This window comes from Muscardinus avellanarius, assembly GCF_963383645.1.
Source record: "Muscardinus avellanarius genome assembly, chromosome: 1".
Classification (NCBI taxonomy): Eukaryota; Metazoa; Chordata; class Mammalia; order Rodentia; family Gliridae; genus Muscardinus; species Muscardinus avellanarius.
This window is the reverse complement of record NC_137786.1, coordinates 28589794-28608525: the sequence shown is the minus strand read 5'-3', so window position 1 is coordinate 28608525 and position 18732 is coordinate 28589794. Positions and strand designations below refer to the sequence as shown.

Genomic DNA, 18732 nt, shown 5'->3' with positions numbered 1-18732 from the left:
GTCCCTACCTGACTTTACAGGGAGGATTTTGGCCAGGCAACCTTAGGGATGCATATGTAGGAATTGCTGATTGGTCTAGGCGTGTGTGTGTGTGTGTGTGTGTGTGTGTGTGTGTGTGTGTGTGTGTGTGTGTTTTACTGGGACTGAATTCAGGGGAATTGTACTTCTGAGCCATGCTCCCAGCCTTATTTTACTTTTTAGTTTGAAATGGGATCTAACTAGACTGCTGAGAGTCTCCTTACATTATTGATGCTGTCCTGAAATCTGGATCCTCCTGTCTCAGCCTCCCAAGTCTGGGATTACAAGCATGTGCTACACTGGCTTTCCTTTTATTTTTCATTTGGGATGACATCACCATGGGTCCTTGTTCTCAACTAGTATTTCTATAAAAGCTGGGAATGCTGCAAGGTTTTATTATTGTAGGTAGGAGGTGAGGGGCAGAGCAAGAATAGCACCATGTCAGAGAGAGACCTGATAGTGTCTCAAGTGAGACTGCTACCTTTGAAATCCTAGTCTTTATATAGGAATTTATTATCTTGTTACTCTTACCTTGGCTAGCCAATAGTCTTCTTTTCCCACCAAGAGCAGGTGCTGGCCTACCAGTTATCTCTGCCGAGTAAGCGTGCCTGCGTGCGTGCGTTACTGGGAATTAAACTCAGGGCCTTCTACCTCTGAGTTATATCCCCAGCCCTATTTTTTATTCTTTATTTTGAAACAGGGTCTTAACTAACTTGTGGAGGGCCTCATTAAGTAGCTAAGGCTGGCCATGAACCTGTTATCCTGTCTTAGCTTCCCAGATACTGGGATTACAGGCATGGGCCACCACACCCAGCTCCTATAAGCCTTTTGTTAGCCTTTATCTTTAGGGGACAGGCAGGTCTGACATCACTGAACAAAATGTTTTGCTTAGTTATTCAGATCAGGGGCCTGCATGGTAGAAGTCTAAAGCTACATTATTCTTTATTTTTACTCCTAAAGTTTAAAGCTTGTATTGACCATCTGTGTCCTTGGTAAGTCTCAGCATCTTTATCTGCTAGTGATTATTTTTTTTCATGTTGAAAGCTTGTTTTGTAATAAGGAAAAGAAAAGACACAGGAACTTTTAAAGTATAAAGGCTTTAAGTTTTTCACTATTTTTATGTTGTTATTAATCAATATTGAGTCAGTGTAGCCTGTAAATTTTTGTTTGTTTGTTTGTTTGTTTGTTTAACTGGGTCTGAGATTTGAGGGTCTGCATAATTCTAAATTCAGGTGTCTATAATTTATTTATTTATTTATTTATTTATTTATTTATTTTGCAGGTATAGGGATGGAACCCAGGGGCATTCTACCTCTGAGCTACACCCCCTGCCCTATTTTTTATTCTTTGTTTTGAAACTGGGTCTCACTGAGTTGCAGAGGGCCTAAGTAGCTGAGGCTGTCTGTGAACCGCGATCCTTGGGTTTCAGCCTCCCGAATGCTGGGATTACAAATTTGTGCCACCAAGCCCGGCTATAATTTTAGGGTTTTTTTTTTGTTGTTGTTTTTTTTTTTGTTTGTTTTTTTGGTGGTGGTACTGGGGATGGAACCCAGAGGCTTCTTACCTCTTGGCTATACTCCCAGACCCATTTCATATTTTATTTGGAAACAGGGTCTCACTAAGTTGCTGAGAGCCTCGTAAGTAGCTGATGCTGGTTTCAAATCTTTGTGATTCTCCTGTCTCAGCCTCCCAATCAAGCTGCGCCACCACACCCGGCATAGCATTCAGTGTTTTGTATTTTGTCTTAGTTGCTGGCCTGTCAGCTAGCAGGCAGCTTTTAGCAGGCAAGGTCAGCCTTGGCTGTAGCTTTGGCTGACAGGCCAGAGACAAAAAGGATTTTATTGTTTTGCCTAAGTATAGCTATTCTTATTAACAATTAATGTTACATTAGTAATCAATACCAGCTCAATCCCCATAGCAGGATCTCACAGTGTTGTTGAGGCTGGCCTCAAACTTGTGATCCTACTATCTCTGCCTCCAAAGTACTGGTATTATAGGCATATGCCACCTCACCTGCTGGTATATTTTTAATAAGGTCCCTTGGAAAGGTGACTTTATAATTTATTGTTCAAACAGGAGAGTGACAGAGAATACTTTGTTATTATACTGGGACAGTAAGCATAAACCAGATGATAATTTCCTGAGTCTCATGGACTTTTAGGATTAAGATCAGAGGCAGTATAAGTCAAATTGTCCAGTTGATTTGAAATACCCACTCTATTTCCACCTGCATTTTGGTTGTCCTGTAGGACAAGTTTTGGGGACCAAGAAATATGGACAGAGACTGGATAAGGAACGGTAGAATGAATTGAAACAGTACAATTGGCCCTCTATATCTTCCAGTTCTCCAACCTTAATGGGAAAGTTTTGAAAGAAAAACTGCATTTGTACTAATCATGTACAAACATTTTTCCAAGTAATCCAGAGATAATTTACAGTATACAGGGAGTGTGCATAGGTTATACGTAAATACTATGTTAAATTATGTAAGGGACTTGAAAGTCCCTGGATTCTGTTATCCACAGGTGGTCCTGGCACCATTCCTTCACAAATGTCAAGGAACAACAGTATAAGAACCCAGGACTGTCCATAATTTTACATAATTCAAATCCTTCCTATAAAATAGTTGCATGTGTTAGATCTTACCCAATTAAATGTTTAATACAAGCCAGCCAGGTGTGGTAGCATAAGCCTGTGCTTGGGTGGCTGAGACAGGGAGATTGCAGGTTCGAGGACAGCCTCGACAGTGTAGCTCTCAGCAACCTCGTGAAACCCTATTTCAAAACAAAAAATAAAATAGGGCCCAAGGTGTAGTAGCTCAGAGGTAGAAGAACACCCCTGGGTTTAACCCCCAGTAGCCTGCCCACACACACACACATTCAGTACAAACCCTGGTGAATTTATGTTTTAAATTTAATTCTTTTTCTCACGTCTAAGAATTTTGAAGAACTTCTTTATTGACATTTTATTTTTTAGAGATATTGAATTGCCCATAGAAGCTTGTTGGTTCCAAACCAGTATTTAGCTATTAAAATATAGATCTCCCCTTTCCTATCTTATAATTTGCATATATGTAGAAAATGTAAGTTATACTCTGATTTATTAATGCAGCTTGAGCTTATGTGCATTTTTTATTTTTCTTAGCTGTTCTTAACCATTGGCTTATTAAAACCTGTGGCTCTCCTTTTTTTAGAAGGCATTTCTGCTTTGGTATTACAGCCTTAGCAAGTGAAATTGTGAGAACCTTGAACAACACATAAACATTTTTATAATATTGTCTGTAGGCTTTTAGTTGTAGGGGACGTAGCTCAATTTAAATGTTAAAGTAGCCAGCTGTGATGGCACATACTTGTGTTTCCAGTACTTGGGAGGCTGAAACCGGAAAATCTAAGCTTCAAGGACAGGCTCAGTAAGTAGTGAGACTCCTAGCAACCCAGCAGATGCTTGTTTTAAACAAAAATTAATGGACCTTATAATCCTAGTATTAAAAGGCTCTGAGACAAGGAGGATGGCGGTTTGCGGCCAGCCTCAGCTACTTAGTGAGCCCCTTTGCAACTCAGTGAGCCCCTGTTTCAAAATTAAGAACAAAAATTGAGCTGGAGTATAGCTCAGAGGCAGAATCCCCCTGGGTTCCATCTCTAGTACTGCAAAAGGAAAAAATAATAAAAGGCGGGGTTTGGGGGTATAGTTCAGAGGTAGAATGTTCTTGGATTCAATTTCTAGTACTGCAAAATTAAAATAAAAATTCAGATAACATTTCTGTAGAATTTTAGGTAGAAATTAATTTAATTACTATTAAGAAAAATGTTTGCCTCTTTTGAGACTTAAATGGTAAAGGTTGTGAAGCATGTGACTTAGGTCTTGAAACCTTTTACAACATGTGCCCGTGTGTGTGTGTGTGTGTGTGTGTGTGTGTGTGTGTGTGTGGTATTGGGGTGTGGATTACACGCGTGCGCCACCATGCCTGGCGTGCCATTATGTTTTTAAGGAAAAAAATATAAATTTATATAATGAAATGCTGCCTTTGCCTTTATGTTGGAAATTTTATCTACTATGATATTTCATTATTCTCTATAATGTAACAGAACTAGTCAGTCTCATCACTATTGACATACTTTAGGTACTTCTTTGGGGGGCTAGCCTGTGCATTTAATGGATATGTAGCAGTGTCCCTGGTCTCTGCCCACTAGGTGTCCATAGCACATGCCACCATTACCTCCTCTGCAGTTTGATTACCAAAAATATCTCCAGGACTGGAATGTAGCTTAGTGGTAGATTGCACACTTACTATACTGGAGCTATGGGTTCCGTCCTCAGCACGCACGCACAAAAATTAGATATGACCAAATGTCACTTGGGAGTGAAATCTCCAACTGAGAATCACTGCCCTAAAGCAACAGAAGTGTTTAAGTCAACTTTGATAAGTTTCTTTTTTCTCTGATTGGATTATAATACCTTATTTTTATAAGATTTTTGTTGTTGAGAATACAATGAAGAATATATGCAACATGTACTTGGTAATATTTCTAATTTTGTCTTTTTGTTTCTACCTAATGTTTCTTATCCCAGTTTGCAGTCCTTGCTTTGCAATGTGATCTGTCATCTGAAGCTAATAATGTGTGACTATATAATCTATTAAGAGTCAAGTAACAAAATTACAGAACAGTCACAAATATGATAGTGAGTAGGAGGTTTATTGAGTTTATATATTTGACCTTTTGTGGTTTGAGAATAAATTACTTGTAAAAATGCTTTTAAGTTGATAAATAATTTTACATTGATTAACTCCTTGGTTTTAAAATTAAATTTTATTATATTTATTCTTCTACTTCACAATATAGCCAGCAGCCAGCTTCGGGTGTAGCCTATTCTCATCCAACCACAGTTGCTAGCTACACTGTCCATCAGGCTCCAGTAGCTGCTCACACAGTTACTGCTGCCTATGCACCAGCAGCCGCCACAGTTGCAGTTGCCAGGCCCGCTCCAGTAGCTGTTGCAGCTGCTGCAACAGCTGCTGCATATGGAGGCTACCCCACTGCACATACAGCAACTGACTATGGTTATACCCAAAGGCAACAAGAAGCACCACCACCACCACCCCCAGCTACTACACAAAACTACCAGGTAAGAACATTACTAGTGTGTTGGGGAGTTACTGGAAATTGAACCAGGGAACATTCTAGCTCAGCTTTTACCCCCAGCCCTTTTTATTATTGTTTTGAAACAAGGTCTCACTAGGTTGCTGAACTAAAATAGCTGAGGCTGTCCCCAAACCTGTAATTCTTTTGTCTCAGCTTCCCAAGTATTGGGCGTATAGGCTTGTGCTACAATGCTGAACATCTTGATCTTTCTTGGGGAAAATAAATAGAAAGCCAGAGTAGTTACAAACAATAATACACAGGTGTTTTTGTGTGCTTGCTTTGTTATTTTGTTTTATGTTTTGTTGTGTTTTGTGTTTTTTTTGTTTTTTTTTTTTCAAATGGGAGATCAAACTTAGGACCTCATATATGCTAAGCATGTCTTCTACCACTGAGCTACACCCCCAGCTACACATAAGGTTTTTTTCTAATGTTTTGGGATCCTTTTTGTGTGCAAGGCTTTCTACCCTTGAGCTACCCTTCCAGCCCTTTTTATTTTTTTATTTTGAGACAGTCTTACTAAGTTCCTAAAGCTGGACTTGAACTTGTGATCCTTCTTTCTCAGAGATTACAGATATGTGTCACCACGCCTGACTTGTAATATCCATCTTTAAGTCACAGTTGACTTGAATTTTCTTTGGGGGGTTGCTGAAAAATGGATTCAGGGGCATTCTGTTTCTGGACCACACCCCCAGCCCTATGTTATTTTTATTATTTATTTATCAATTAATTAATTAGTGGTATTGAGGATGGAACCTAGGGGCATTCTACCTCTGAGCTATTTCCCCAGCGCTATTTTTAAGTTGCAGAAGGCCTTGCTAAGTAGCCAAGACTGGCCGCCAACCTGTGATAGCCTTCCAAGTACTGGGATTACAAGCATGTACATCATTCCTGGCTTTATTTTTTATTTGGAAAAAGGGTATCACTAAATTGCGGAGGGCCTCACTAAGTAGCTGAGGCTGCCCGCAAACCTCTGAACCTCCTATCTCAGTCCCCCAAGTACTGGAACTACAAGTCTGCTCCACCGTGCCTAGCGGACAAAATTTTTATTTGAATGAATGTTAATTTTCAATATTTCAACAATCTGTTTATAGAAGTTAAACATGCTGCTTGAGATTATTTGATAAAGTCTTAAGTCCAGGTCTGACATAAAGCTACATATTTGTTTTCCTTTATTATATTTTTTATGTAGTAAGCGTTCTTTTCTGCTACTTACTTAATAGCAAAATTTCATTTTATTCCTTTACTTTAGGACTCATATTCATATGTAAGATCCACTGCTCCTGCTGTAGCTTATGATAGTAAGCAGTACTACCAACAGCCAACAGCAACTGCTGCTGCTGTAGCTGCTGCAGCCCAGCCTCAGCCTTCTGTTGCTGAAACCTACTATCAGACAGGTGGGTTTTAATAACATTCATAGTTTTCATTACAAACTATTGAAATATGTGATTCAGAATATATTTAATGAAGATAAACTTTGAGTCCATCTAAAGTCATCGTGTTATATAGAAGCAGATTCTAACCATGTCCTTTTCAACCACTAGAAAGCCTTTGAATTACAAAGAAAAGGTTATGGAAGCAGTTCATAATCATGCCCTTTTCTCCTGGAATTATTCCATTTGTAGGTTTCAGCATATAGTTCCCCTCCTGATGAAACAAACTATTCTAGAGAAGCTGTGTCAATAACCTGTGACTATATTCTTTGTTAGAAATGCCTAGAACATGCCAAGCGTGGTGGTACACGCTTGTAATCCCAGCATTTGGGAGGGTGAGACAGGAGGATCAGGATCACGCAGGTTCAAAGCTAGCTCAGCTACTTAGTGAGGCCCTTTGCAACTCAGTGAGACCCTGTTTCAAAAAAAAAAAAAGAATAAAAAATTGGGCTGGCAGCGTGTAGCTCATGTAGAATGCCCCTGGGTTCAATCCCCAGTAACACACGCCTAGAACATTTTATATTTCTGAATGCCTTTGTAATGGTTCCATATTTTTAATTCATCTTTCTCTAGTCTATAATAACATTTGGTTCTGTTACCAACCACCAAGAATGTTAATTATGGGATATGTAGACTTACTTTTTTTTTCCATATTTTTTGGCAGTATTGAGGATGGAACCTGGGGCATCCTACCTCCAAGCTACACTTGCAGCCCGATATTTTATTCTTTATTTTGAAACAGGGTCTCACTGAGTTGCAAAGGGCCTCAATAAGTAGCTGAGACTGGCCACAAGTTACGATCCTCCCATCTCAGCCTCCTAAATGCTGGGATTACAAGCCTGCGCCACCATGCCCAACCTAAGTGTAGACTTTCAAATCAGGAATTGTAGCCAGGTGTGGAGGCACAGGCTTGTAATCCCAGTACTTAGGAGGCTGAGACAGGAGGATCACAGGTTTGCAGCCATCTCAGCTATTTAGTAAGGCCCTCCACAACTTAGGCCTTATTTTGAAATTTAAGAATAAAAAGTAAAAATAAATCAAGTTATTTTGAATATAAAGAAGCCTGACTAATGCAAATTTTAAAAAACTTTATTTTTTTTTTCTCAGTACTGGTGGTTGAACCCAGGGTCATTCTACCTCCAATTTGACACCCCCCACCACCTATTTTTTTATTCTTAATTTTAAACAGGTTCTCACTAAGTTGCAGAGGGCCCTACTAAATAACTGCTGCTGGTTGCAATCCTGCTGTCTCAGCCTCCCAAGTACTGGGATTAAAAGCATGTGCCACCACACCGAGTTTAAAAGATTTTTTTTTTTTTTTTTTTTTTTTTTGCGGTACTGAGGATGGAACCCAAGGGCATTCAACCTGCAAGTGATAGCCCCGCCCTATTTTTTATTCTTTTTATTGAAACAGGGTCACTGAATTGCAAAGGGCCTCACTAAGTAGTAGCTGAGACTATCTACGAACCACGATCCTTCCTGTCTCAGCCTCCCCGATACTGGGATTGCAAGCGTGCACCACCACACCCTGCTTATTGAGAACTTTTAAAAACAAAGCTTTCTGAAATCTCAAAGATGGGCAACTCCTTTACTTATTTTGGAGGCCTAAAGGGCATGAGTTAAGAAAGAGTAACCCTTAGGCTAGGAAAGAGTAGGATTATCTTCTAGTACTTTTTTTTTTTGGTGGTACTGGGGTTCCTGGAAGCCCTTCTACCTCTGGGCTACACTCCCAGACCTATTGTATAATTTTTTAAAATTTGAAAACAGGGTCTCTTAAGCCAGCGCGCGGCTGGCTTCAAACCTGCGCGATTCTCCTGTCTCTGCCTCCCAAGCGCAGGGATTACAAGCGTGCGCCACCACGCCCGGCCTCTAGTACTATTTCTAATGTGGGGTGTTTTTTTTTTAAGTCTTTGTTCTCCTCTCTGAATGAAGTAGTTGACCCAATCTCTGTAGGGTCCTTTCTAGTAGTTCTACAATTTTATGAATAACTTAGAAGTGACTTTAAAATATTTTGAATTAGCTGAGTATAGTGGTGCATACTTGTAATCCCAGTACTTGGAAGGCTGATACAGGAGGATTGCAGGTCATAGCCAACCTCAGCTACTTAAAGTAAGGCCCTTTGTAACTTAGTAAGACCCTGTTTCAAAGTAAAAGAATTTTAAAAAAAATAGAGCTAGGGGTTCAGTTCCCAGTATCACACAAAAAAAAATATTTTTAATTGTAATGACTGACTTTTTAATCTCTTTTCTGTTGTTTTGTGTGTATAATTAAATGAACTTCCTGTTCATTACTAAGCTATGCTTTTTGTTGTTTTGGTACTGGGTATCAAACCCGGAGGACATTCTACCTCTGAGCTGTACCCGCAGCCTGTTTCATTTTTTTATTTGGAAATGAGTCTCCCTAAGCTACTGAGAACCTTGATGAGTTGCTGAAGCTGGCATTGAACCCGTGATCCTCCTGTCTTAGCCTCCAAAGTAATAGAATACAGATGTGTGCTATCATACCCGGCTAGGCTTAGTCTTAAGAGTGCTGGGCTAACTTAAGAGTCAGAAGATCTTGGTTTAATCTTATGTTCTCACATCGACTATGTGACTCAGTCATTTAGGTCGTGTGTGTGTGTGTGTGTGTGTGTGTTTTAAAATGTATAGGACTTTTTTTAAAGTTTTTTATTGGGGCATTGTAGTCATACATCTTAATGGGATACCAGATGGTAGAAACATACATGCACACATCACCCAATTAGCCCTTACCCAATTCCCTCCCCCTTCCTCCTTCTCATGTTTGGCTTGGTGAATCATTTAGGTCTTACTTGGTTCCTTCTCTGAAAACATGAGGATGTCGTGTTCTATAAGTCACATTTCATTAACATATACAGATGATTATTAAAAGGTGTATTAAATGAACATAGACTGTGTTTGGTCCTTTGATAGTTGGGCCTTATTGAGAAATAAGATTTGTATGCTTTAGTGATCATTAATGCAGTATTAATTATTAATGCTTAGTTATTAGGATTAGTTATTAATAGTTGTTGGTAATAAGGCATGTACGATTTTTTCAAATTAGACATTTGTTTTTAATGTAACCAAAGGCAGCTGAAAGCTTAGTGGAGTCATTAACGTTGGGTAGCCGTGTGAGAAGAGCTCCCAGAACCAAGCTGCCCACACTCTGTGAGCTCCCTAGACTTGAGTGCTAGGATTTCTTCCTTTCACACTCTGAACCCTTTAAAGAGAGCGGAGTCAACCCCTGCTCATTGCAGGGAGCAGCACTGGTGCCCAGGCAGGTGGAGGACTGCACTCCACAGGGGGCCGAGCTCTGGCAGGTAAGAGTTGGTTCTGCTGACCAGGCGCAGGCAAACTACTTGTCCCTTGGCAGTTTTCTTTTAAGTGTGTGTGGTGTTGGGTTTTGGAACCCAGGAACATGCTGCCTCCAAGCTACACCCCCATCCCTTTTTTTTTTTTTTTTAATTTTGAAACAGGTTCTCCCTAAACAGTCTCACTGAGTTGTTGAAGGCCTCGCTAAATTGCTGTGAGACTGGCTGAGAACATGCTATCCTCCTGTCTCAGTCTCCCAAGTACTGAGATTACAGGTGTGTGCCACCATGCCAGGCTCAAAATAATATTTTAGAAATATGTAGGAAGCATTTGAAAAAAAGCAGTAAATTAATTTGCCTATTTTATCCATGTTAGTATTTTACCCCTTTGTCAAAAAATGTGCTAGTACCTATTTTTTTTTAGTTTATAAGTATATTGGTGCAGAAATTGTGTTGACACACTCTTGTTTTTTAATGTTTCTTTCTTACTTTAGCTCCTAAAGCAGGTTATAGCCAAGGTGCAACTCAATATACGCAAGCCCAGCAAACTCGACAAGTTACAGCCATAAAGCCAGCCACACCAAGTCCAGCTACCACTACTTTCTCCATTTATCCTGTGTCCTCCACTGTACAGCCAGTAGCAGCTGCAGCCACTGTGGTGCCATCCTATACTCAGAGTGCTACTTACAGTACCACAGCAGTTACTTATTCTGGTAAGACTAATAAACTGTTTAAATGAGTAAAAAATTACAGAAGAACTTTCTAGAAACTCTTGATCTTCTGTAGAATTATCTTATTCCTCATAGCAATAATTAAATTAATTGATGAGCATTAATGTAAATATATGTGCATAATATGACAAAAGAACCTCACTAAATTTTTGTTTTTATTCAGTATAATGTCTTAGCCAGGCTCAGTGGCACACATCTGTGATCATCCCAGTACTTAGGAAGATAAGAATTGCAGGTTCAAGGCCAGCCTCATAAACTTAGTAGAATATCTTAACAGAATACAAAGTGCTCTTCAGGAATTTGAAAAGTAGTCATGGATTCTGTAGAGAGGAAGGAATAGTGTTCTGCAGAGCCATTTCCTTTCTAACATTCCCAAATTAATTTGAAAACTCAGGAAATACCACAAATTGTCTATATTGTGTGGTTTAGGGTTTACTTGTTTTGGACTTTGACCCTCAAAGAGATTTCTTCATATGTATTATCAGGAGTAAGCTTGAAAATACTGGGTATCCTTTTATAAACATCTATAAGAGGGTGGTTATATAACCTATGTTGGAAGGACAGGGTAGCTTTATTTTTCTTAAATAATCGTAGATATTCCCTACAGAAATAGGATCGCTAAAAACTATATCCACTACTCTTACTAATTTTGAACTGAGATAGTTGACAGTATTTAGTAGTTAAAATCACATTGCCATATTGTATACACTTGGTTTTGTACTTTTATTTGATTTGTTATTATTGTTTTGCTTTTTATATATTCCTTAACACCCTATCTTGTTCCATAGAGATTTTGAGGTGAAATGGGCAGTCTCAGTTATCTCTTGATACATTTTTATAGCTTGCATATTAGAAGCATAGCTGTTGATCTTAAGAATGCTTATTTCTCAGAGATTGCTTCTCTCTCACTCTAGGATGCTAGGGCACATATTAGTAATAAGAATTAGGCAGGCAAGTTGTGTTTGGGAGCAACACTTCAGTATGTCTGGAATACAGAATATGTGAGGTAAATATCAAGAAATGAGACAGAAAATGTCAGTGAAAAGCCTTGTGTTCTGCTATGTGGCTATATATAGGCAGAAGAGGTGTCAAAAAGATATGAAAAGGAGCAATGATGGTTCACACCTGTAATCCCACTACTTAGGAGGCTGAGACAGGAAGATCTCAGGTTGGAGAATAGCCTCGGCAACTTAGCAAGGCATGTTTCAAAATAAAAATAGGTTGAGCCAGGTGAGGTGGTGCATGCCTGTAGTCCCAATACTTGGGAGGCTGAGACAGGAGGGATCTCAATGTCAAAGCCAGCCCCAGCACCCTAGTGAGACACTCTGCAACTTAGTGACACCCTGTTTCCAAATAAGAAATAAAATCAGCTCAGAGGTAGAATGCCCTTTGGTTCAATCCTCAGTGCCAGAAAGAGAGAGAGAGAGAGAAAGAAAGAAGAAAGAAAGCTGAGAATGTAGTTTAGAGGTAGAATGTCCCTGGGTTCAACCTTAGTGCCCCTCCTCCTTAAAAAAGATTTAATCTATTTTAAAAAGGACAAAAAATATATAGTATTGTAGCATATCTTAGGATCACAGTGTGGAGAATCAGATAGTATTGCAGGTTCAAATGCACAGTAACTTAGTAAGACCCACAGTAACTACATTCCAGCTTGGAAGTAGAACTCCCCAGCCAAGCATTGGTGGCGCATTCTTGTAATCTCAGTATTGAGAGGCTGAGACAGGAGGATCGCAGGTTCACAGCCAGCCTCAGCTACTTAGTGAGACCCTCTGCAACTTAGTGAGACCCTGCAATTTAAAGAATAAAAAATTGGGCTGGAAGTAGCTTGGAGGTAGAATGCCAGAATGCCCCTGGGTGGTTCAGTCTCCAGTACAGAGTGGTGGGGTGGGGGGGGGGGGAGAAAGAAAGAAAAGAAAGAAAAAGAAGGAAAGAAGGAAAGAGTGTTGGGTTGGAACCATCCATCACCTCAAACATTTATCTTTTTTTATTTATTTGTGTGTGTGTGTGTGTGTGTGTGTGTGTGTGTGTATGTGGTACTGGGGATGGAACCCAGGGGCATTCTACCTCCAAGCTACATCCCCAGCCCTATTTTTTACTCTTTATTTGGAAACAGGGTCTCACTGAGTTGCAAAGGGCCTCACTAAGTAGCTGAGGCTGTCCGTGAACCGCGATCCTCTTGTCTCAGCATCCCAAATGCTGGAATTACAAGCGTGCACCACCATGCCCGGCTTTATCATTTCTTTGTGTTAGGAATATTAAAATTCCTCTCTACAAGTCGGGCATGGTGACACATGCTTGTAATCCCAGCATTCGGGAGGCTGAGACCGGAGGATCGCAGTTCGCGGACAGCCTCAGCTACTTAGTGAGGCCCTCTGCAACTCAGTGAGACCCGGTTTCAAAATAAAGAATAAAAAAATAGGGCAGGAGGTATAGCTCGGAGGTCGAATGCCCCTGGGTTCCGTCCCCAGACCCGCAAAAAAAAAAAAAATTTTTTTAATCCTCTCTACAGCTATTCACTTAATTATTGTCAACCATAGTGATTGTACTGTGCTATATAGAACATTAGAAGGCATTCTTCCTATCATGCTACACTCCCTACCTACTTGTTATCCATCTTGTCACCATCTTTTTGCCCCCATAACCTTCCCAGACTCTGGTAACCACTAATCAATCTAGTCTTTTTATCAACTTTTTAGCTTCCTCATATAAGTGAGGACATTTAGCACTTGCTCTTCTGTGTCTGGCTTATTTTCCTTAACATAATGTCCTCCAGTTCCATCCACATCACTGGATCCCACCCTTTATTATTTATATATACATGTTTTCTTTATCCATTCATCAGTTGATGGACACCTAGGTTATTTCTTTATCTTCACTATTGTGTATAGTGCTATAATATTAGGCAACTGTAAATGCATCTTCAACACAGAAATATCTATTCCTTTGGACATATATCCAGTAATGGGATTGCTGGATTATATGCTAATTTTATTTTTAGTTATTTGAGTCTTTTCTGTGTTGGCTATATTAGTCTACATTCCCACCAACTATTTATAAGAGTCTATTTACTCTACGTCCCCACCAGTTAGAATGGGCAAGGTGCTGTCTCATTGTAGTTTTGATTGCATTTCCCTAATGATTAGGGATATTGAGGGGTTTTCTCTTATCTTTGTTGGCCATTTATATATCTTCTTTTGGGAAATATCTATTAAGGCTATTTCCTACACTACCCTTAAATACTGGTGGTTGAACCCTGTGGCTTGCCAGTGCCAAGCACACATACTATCACTGTGCTATACCTCTCTTTTTGGTACTGGGGATTGAACCCAGGGCCATTCTTTCTCTCAGCTAGACCCTTGACCCTATTTTATCTTTTATTTTATCTTATTTTTTTTAAGGGGGTCTTTTTGTCTTTTTGGACTGGGGATAGAACCCAGGTCGGTGCACTTGCCAGGTTTGCCACTGAGCTACATCCCAGCCCTCATCTTTTATTTTGAAACAGTGTCACACTAAGTTGCTGAGACTAGACTTGAACCCTGTGATCTTCCTATTTTTTTCTTTTAGTGCATACATCTTAATAATTTATAGAGTAAGTAGATATATTAGTGATGATAGAGAGTATTTGAATAAATGACTAATAAGCTTCAAAGAGGAACTCCAAGACGCATATTCCTTTTGAAAACACAAGGAATATTTAAGAAAATAACATTTTTCTTTGTGTGTGTATGGTACATGGGCATTAAACCCAGGAACATTCTACCTCTGAGCTACACTCCACCCTTTTTCTTTCTTTCTTTCTTTCTTTCTTTCTTTATTTATTTATTTATTTATTTATTTATTTTGGTACTAGGGATGGAATCCAGGGCATTCTACCTACTCCCCCAGCTCTATTTTTTCTTCTTTATTTTAAAACAAGGTCTCACTAAGTTGCAGAGGGCCTTACTAAGTAGCTGAGGCTGGCTGTGAACCTGCCATTCTCCTGTCTCAGCCTGCCAAGTACTGGGAGCATGCACCATCACACCTAGCTACACCATATAAATTTGACGAACACTATCACATTTCTCCAGTTAAACACTAATAGCTACTTCAAGGCAGGAACTCACCAGATCTTATATTTTCTGTCTTGTCTTTTTAACACCTGATATGTTGAGTAAGTGCTTGAGTGACGTATAGAAGGAAGATAAGTTTTCTTTTTGTATTCCATGAGCTTATCTTATTACAAGCATGCACATGTAAATCTACCTTTATTGGTGTGATTCTTTGAATTTAAATATATAACTAACATGTAACTTGTTTTATAAATATGTAACATAATTTTTGTTTGATTTGTAAGGTACGTCTTATTCAGGTTATGAAGCAGCAGTGTATTCAGCTGCATCTTCCTACTACCAACAGCAGCAACAGCAACAGAAGCAAGCAGCAGCAGCAGCAGCAGCTGCCGCTGCAACAGCTGCCTGGACAGGGACCACCTTTACTAAAAAAGCACCATTCCAAAACAAACAACTGAAACCAAAACAGCCTCCCAAACCACCCCAGATTCATTATTGTGATGTTTGTAAGATCAGCTGTGCTGGACCACAGGTACTGATGTTGTATGTTTTACCTTGAGTCTCTGAATATTTTTCGTAGTTAAGTATGGTGGTTAAGTCTTGTGCTTACTCAAAAGGTTTATACCCATCCCTATCCCTTTAGTTTTTAGCTTTTAGCTAATACAGGCCCTCTGCATCTTCAGGTTTCACATAGATGGGTTTAACTAATAATGGATTGATACACATGGGGTGTATCTATATTGAACATATACAAACTTTGTCATTATCCCCTCAACAATATAGTATATTTATTTGCATAATTTTACATGGCATTTGCATTATTTTAAATAATCTAGAGATAAGGTAATATATGCAGGAGGAAACAAATAAGTAATAAGCAGATATACGGTTCTGTGTATAAGGGATTTGGTTGGGCTTCTTTGGATTTTGGTAACTAATCCTGTACTGACACTGAGGGATGACTAAGTTTCACTAAAGGCTATTTGTATACAAATAAAAGGATTTTATTCCGAAGAAATTATAAAAGTGATTATGAATATAAATGAAAAATGGGGAATGGCTACTTTTCTTTTTTATTCATTTTTTAAAAAGTTTTATATTCAAATTAAAACTTTCAGGATTGCATTTCATTTAAGACTAAATTTGTATGTGGGTTTTTTGTTTTTGTTTTTGTTTTTTTTTATTATTATGGTACTGATTGAACCCACATGCATTCTACCTCCAAGCTACACTTCCAGCCCTATTTTATCCCCCCTGCGTTACTGGGGATGGAATCCAGGGATGTTCTACCTCCGAGCTGTACTCCAGCCCTATTTCTTTTTTTTTTTTTTTTTTTAATTAAGGAAGGGTCTTACTGAGTTGTGGAGGACTTCACTAAGTAGCTGAGGCAGGCTACCAACCATGATCCTCCTGTTTCAGCCTCCCGAATGGTGGGATTACAAGTGTGTGCCACCACGCCTGGCTCTAGCCCTGTTTTTTATTCTTTATTTTGAAACTGGGTCTTACTGAGTTGCAGAGGGCTTCACTAAGTAGCCGAGAATGTCCATGAACCTGTGATTCTCCTGTCTCATCCTCCCAAGTACTGGAATTACCAGTGAGTGCCATCATGCCTGGGTCTACACATGCTCTATAAAGTGCTATTTGTATCTATTATCTTCTCCATTAAGACAGTAGTAATATTGGGATTAAGAAATGTATAAGGGAGTTATACATTCAGTTTTATTTTCATTTTCTTATTGTACTGGGGATGGAACTCAGGAGCCTTCTACCTCCAGGCTGCATCCCTAACCCTATCTCATTTTTAATTTGGAAATGTGGTATCACTAAATTGCTGAGACTGGCTTCACACCTACCATCTTATCTCAGCTTCCCATGTACTGGGATTACAAGTGTGTGCCTCCACGCCTGGCTGGAAGTGTTTTTTGTTCTGTTTTGTTTTGTTTTGTTAATAAGATCAAGTAATGAAACATGTAAACCTTTATTCCTTTTTTGGTTTGCTTTGTTCCTGGTAGCCAGACCTTAACATGTGTGATTTATGCATGAATTTGTTTATAAAAGTTAGCGAGCTTAATTCTTTTCCCAGCCTTAAATTATCTGTTACTATAAAAATGTTCAGTTTTAATATAAAAATTTTGCTAAGTAGCTTGGCAGAAGAGAGCTATTGAGAATAAAAGCAGATTTTTGACTCTCGGGTAGTTTCTTCACATTATATCTATTTACTACCTCTGCCACAACAAAGTACATTTTTAAAAATTTACTGGATTTGTTCTGTTTTTGATGTTTTGGGAGTATTTTCAATTACTACTATTCCCTGAGTTACTGACATCAAATTAGGAACATTTTACCACATATATATGAATGAATAAATGAAACCTTTTCTCTGCCTGTCTTGAGTATGATAGGAAGTGGTTTTATTGTGACTATGTGGTTGGTGGGGGGCCTACGAGGGAGTTTTTGAAGTACTCAAAGCTAGTTCTTGGGGAGCGCAAACTACTCTCTTCTGACTATTTAGAGGGAAAGATACCATGACTAGCAAATGCAAACATAGAGAATTACTGACTATGTGGGTGCCCACCTGAAAGGATGGAACATGGCTGACATTAATAGCACCATTTGGAATGAGAGGTGAAGGGATGGATGGTTTTACAAGAATAGGCCAAGGGCACTTCTGCAAGTCAGAGGCAGTACATTAAGGGGCTAATGAACCTTAGAGAAAAATACTGAGATTGTGAGTTAGTGTAAGTGTGGACCTAGGGGGAAGAGTTTAATTGGTTCATAGAAACCAAGTTGAGATCCTGTACAAGATAACATGTTTTGGGCTTTTATTTTCTCACTTATATAACAAAGATTTGTTCTATATAATTGAGACTCAGGCTACTATTATGGGGGCATTTCACACCACTGCAGATAATGAAAGGAGAATTAAATGACTGAGCCTTAGCTTTCAGGAGGCTAAGATAGGATTGTGGTTCATGGATAGCCTCAGCTACTTACTGAGACCCTTTGCAACTGAATGAGACCCTCTGTTTCAAAATAAAGAATAAAAAAATAGGGCTAGGGGTATAGCTCAGAGAATGCTCCTGGGTTCCATCCCCAGTACCGCAATAAAAAAGAAAGAAAAAAGAAAAAATCATTGTTTTTAGATAATCTTTAAAGTCCTACTCAGCTCTGGAACTCTGTGATAAACTTCAAATTTTTATGTTGTTTGTGGTGGCGCACACCTGTAAACCCTGTACTTGGGAGGCTGAGACAGGAAAGTGACAGGTTTGAAGAGCGCTTCAATTTAGCAAGACCCTGTGTCCAAATAAAACAGAGCTAGGGTTGTAGCTTGATAGAATGCCCCTGGGTTTAGTCACCATCAACACACATGCACAGCGTTGTTTATTTGTTTTGCATTACCGGGGTTGGAACCTAGGAGCATCCTACCTCCAAGCTACCCCCTAGCCCTATTTTTTATTATTTATTTTGAAATAGGGTCTCCCTGAGTTGCAAAGGGCCTCACTAAATACCTCCAACTGTGATCCTTCAGTCTCAGCCTCCCAAATACTGGGATTACAAGCGTGTGTCACCACGCACCACCACACAGTTTTAATAATAAAATATGGAAGATAAAACATTTGGCTCTGCTCAGAAAACAAAACTGCCAAACTGTTCATTTTAATTTCTTCTTTTAATTAAGCATCTTCCTCAGTGAATTTTAATTAATAATTTCACTATTTTGTTGAAAGTGAATTATTAAAATGAATTTTAATGTATAATTTCACTATTTTGTTGGCTAGTGTCACCATAACACTGGCGTTCCTTACAAATATATATAATTTTGGCACGTAGTTATTTTAGATAAACTTTTTTTCAGAGTGACATGAATTCTAATAGACACCGTATGTCAGAATACATTCTGAATTGAGAAACTCCAGTTTTATAAATAAACATGCTTATTTGTGCCAGGCATGGTAGCACTGGCCTATAAACCTAGTACCTTGGAGGATGTGATAGGAGGATTGCAACTTCAAGGCCAACCTCAGCAAGTTAGTGAGACCATGTTTCAAAATT

General features: G+C 39.1%; 1 protein-coding gene across 2 annotated transcripts in view; it reads left to right on the top strand.

Moving 5' to 3' along the window:
* The window catches only part of ZFR (zinc finger RNA binding protein), a gene marked incomplete at both ends in the record, with an annotated part of 77531 nt that overhangs the window by 17783 nt on the left and 41016 nt on the right, over positions 1-18732 (top strand). For both annotated transcript variants that reach the window (XM_080711798.1, XM_080711797.1), the window contains 4 exons: positions 4860-5142; positions 6409-6553; positions 10394-10612; positions 14964-15211. In XM_080711798.1, coding sequence (XP_080567924.1) covers positions 4860-5142; positions 6409-6553; positions 10394-10612; positions 14964-15211 — 895 coding nt within the window. The remainder of the gene's footprint in view (positions 1-4859; positions 5143-6408; positions 6554-10393; positions 10613-14963; positions 15212-18732) is intronic.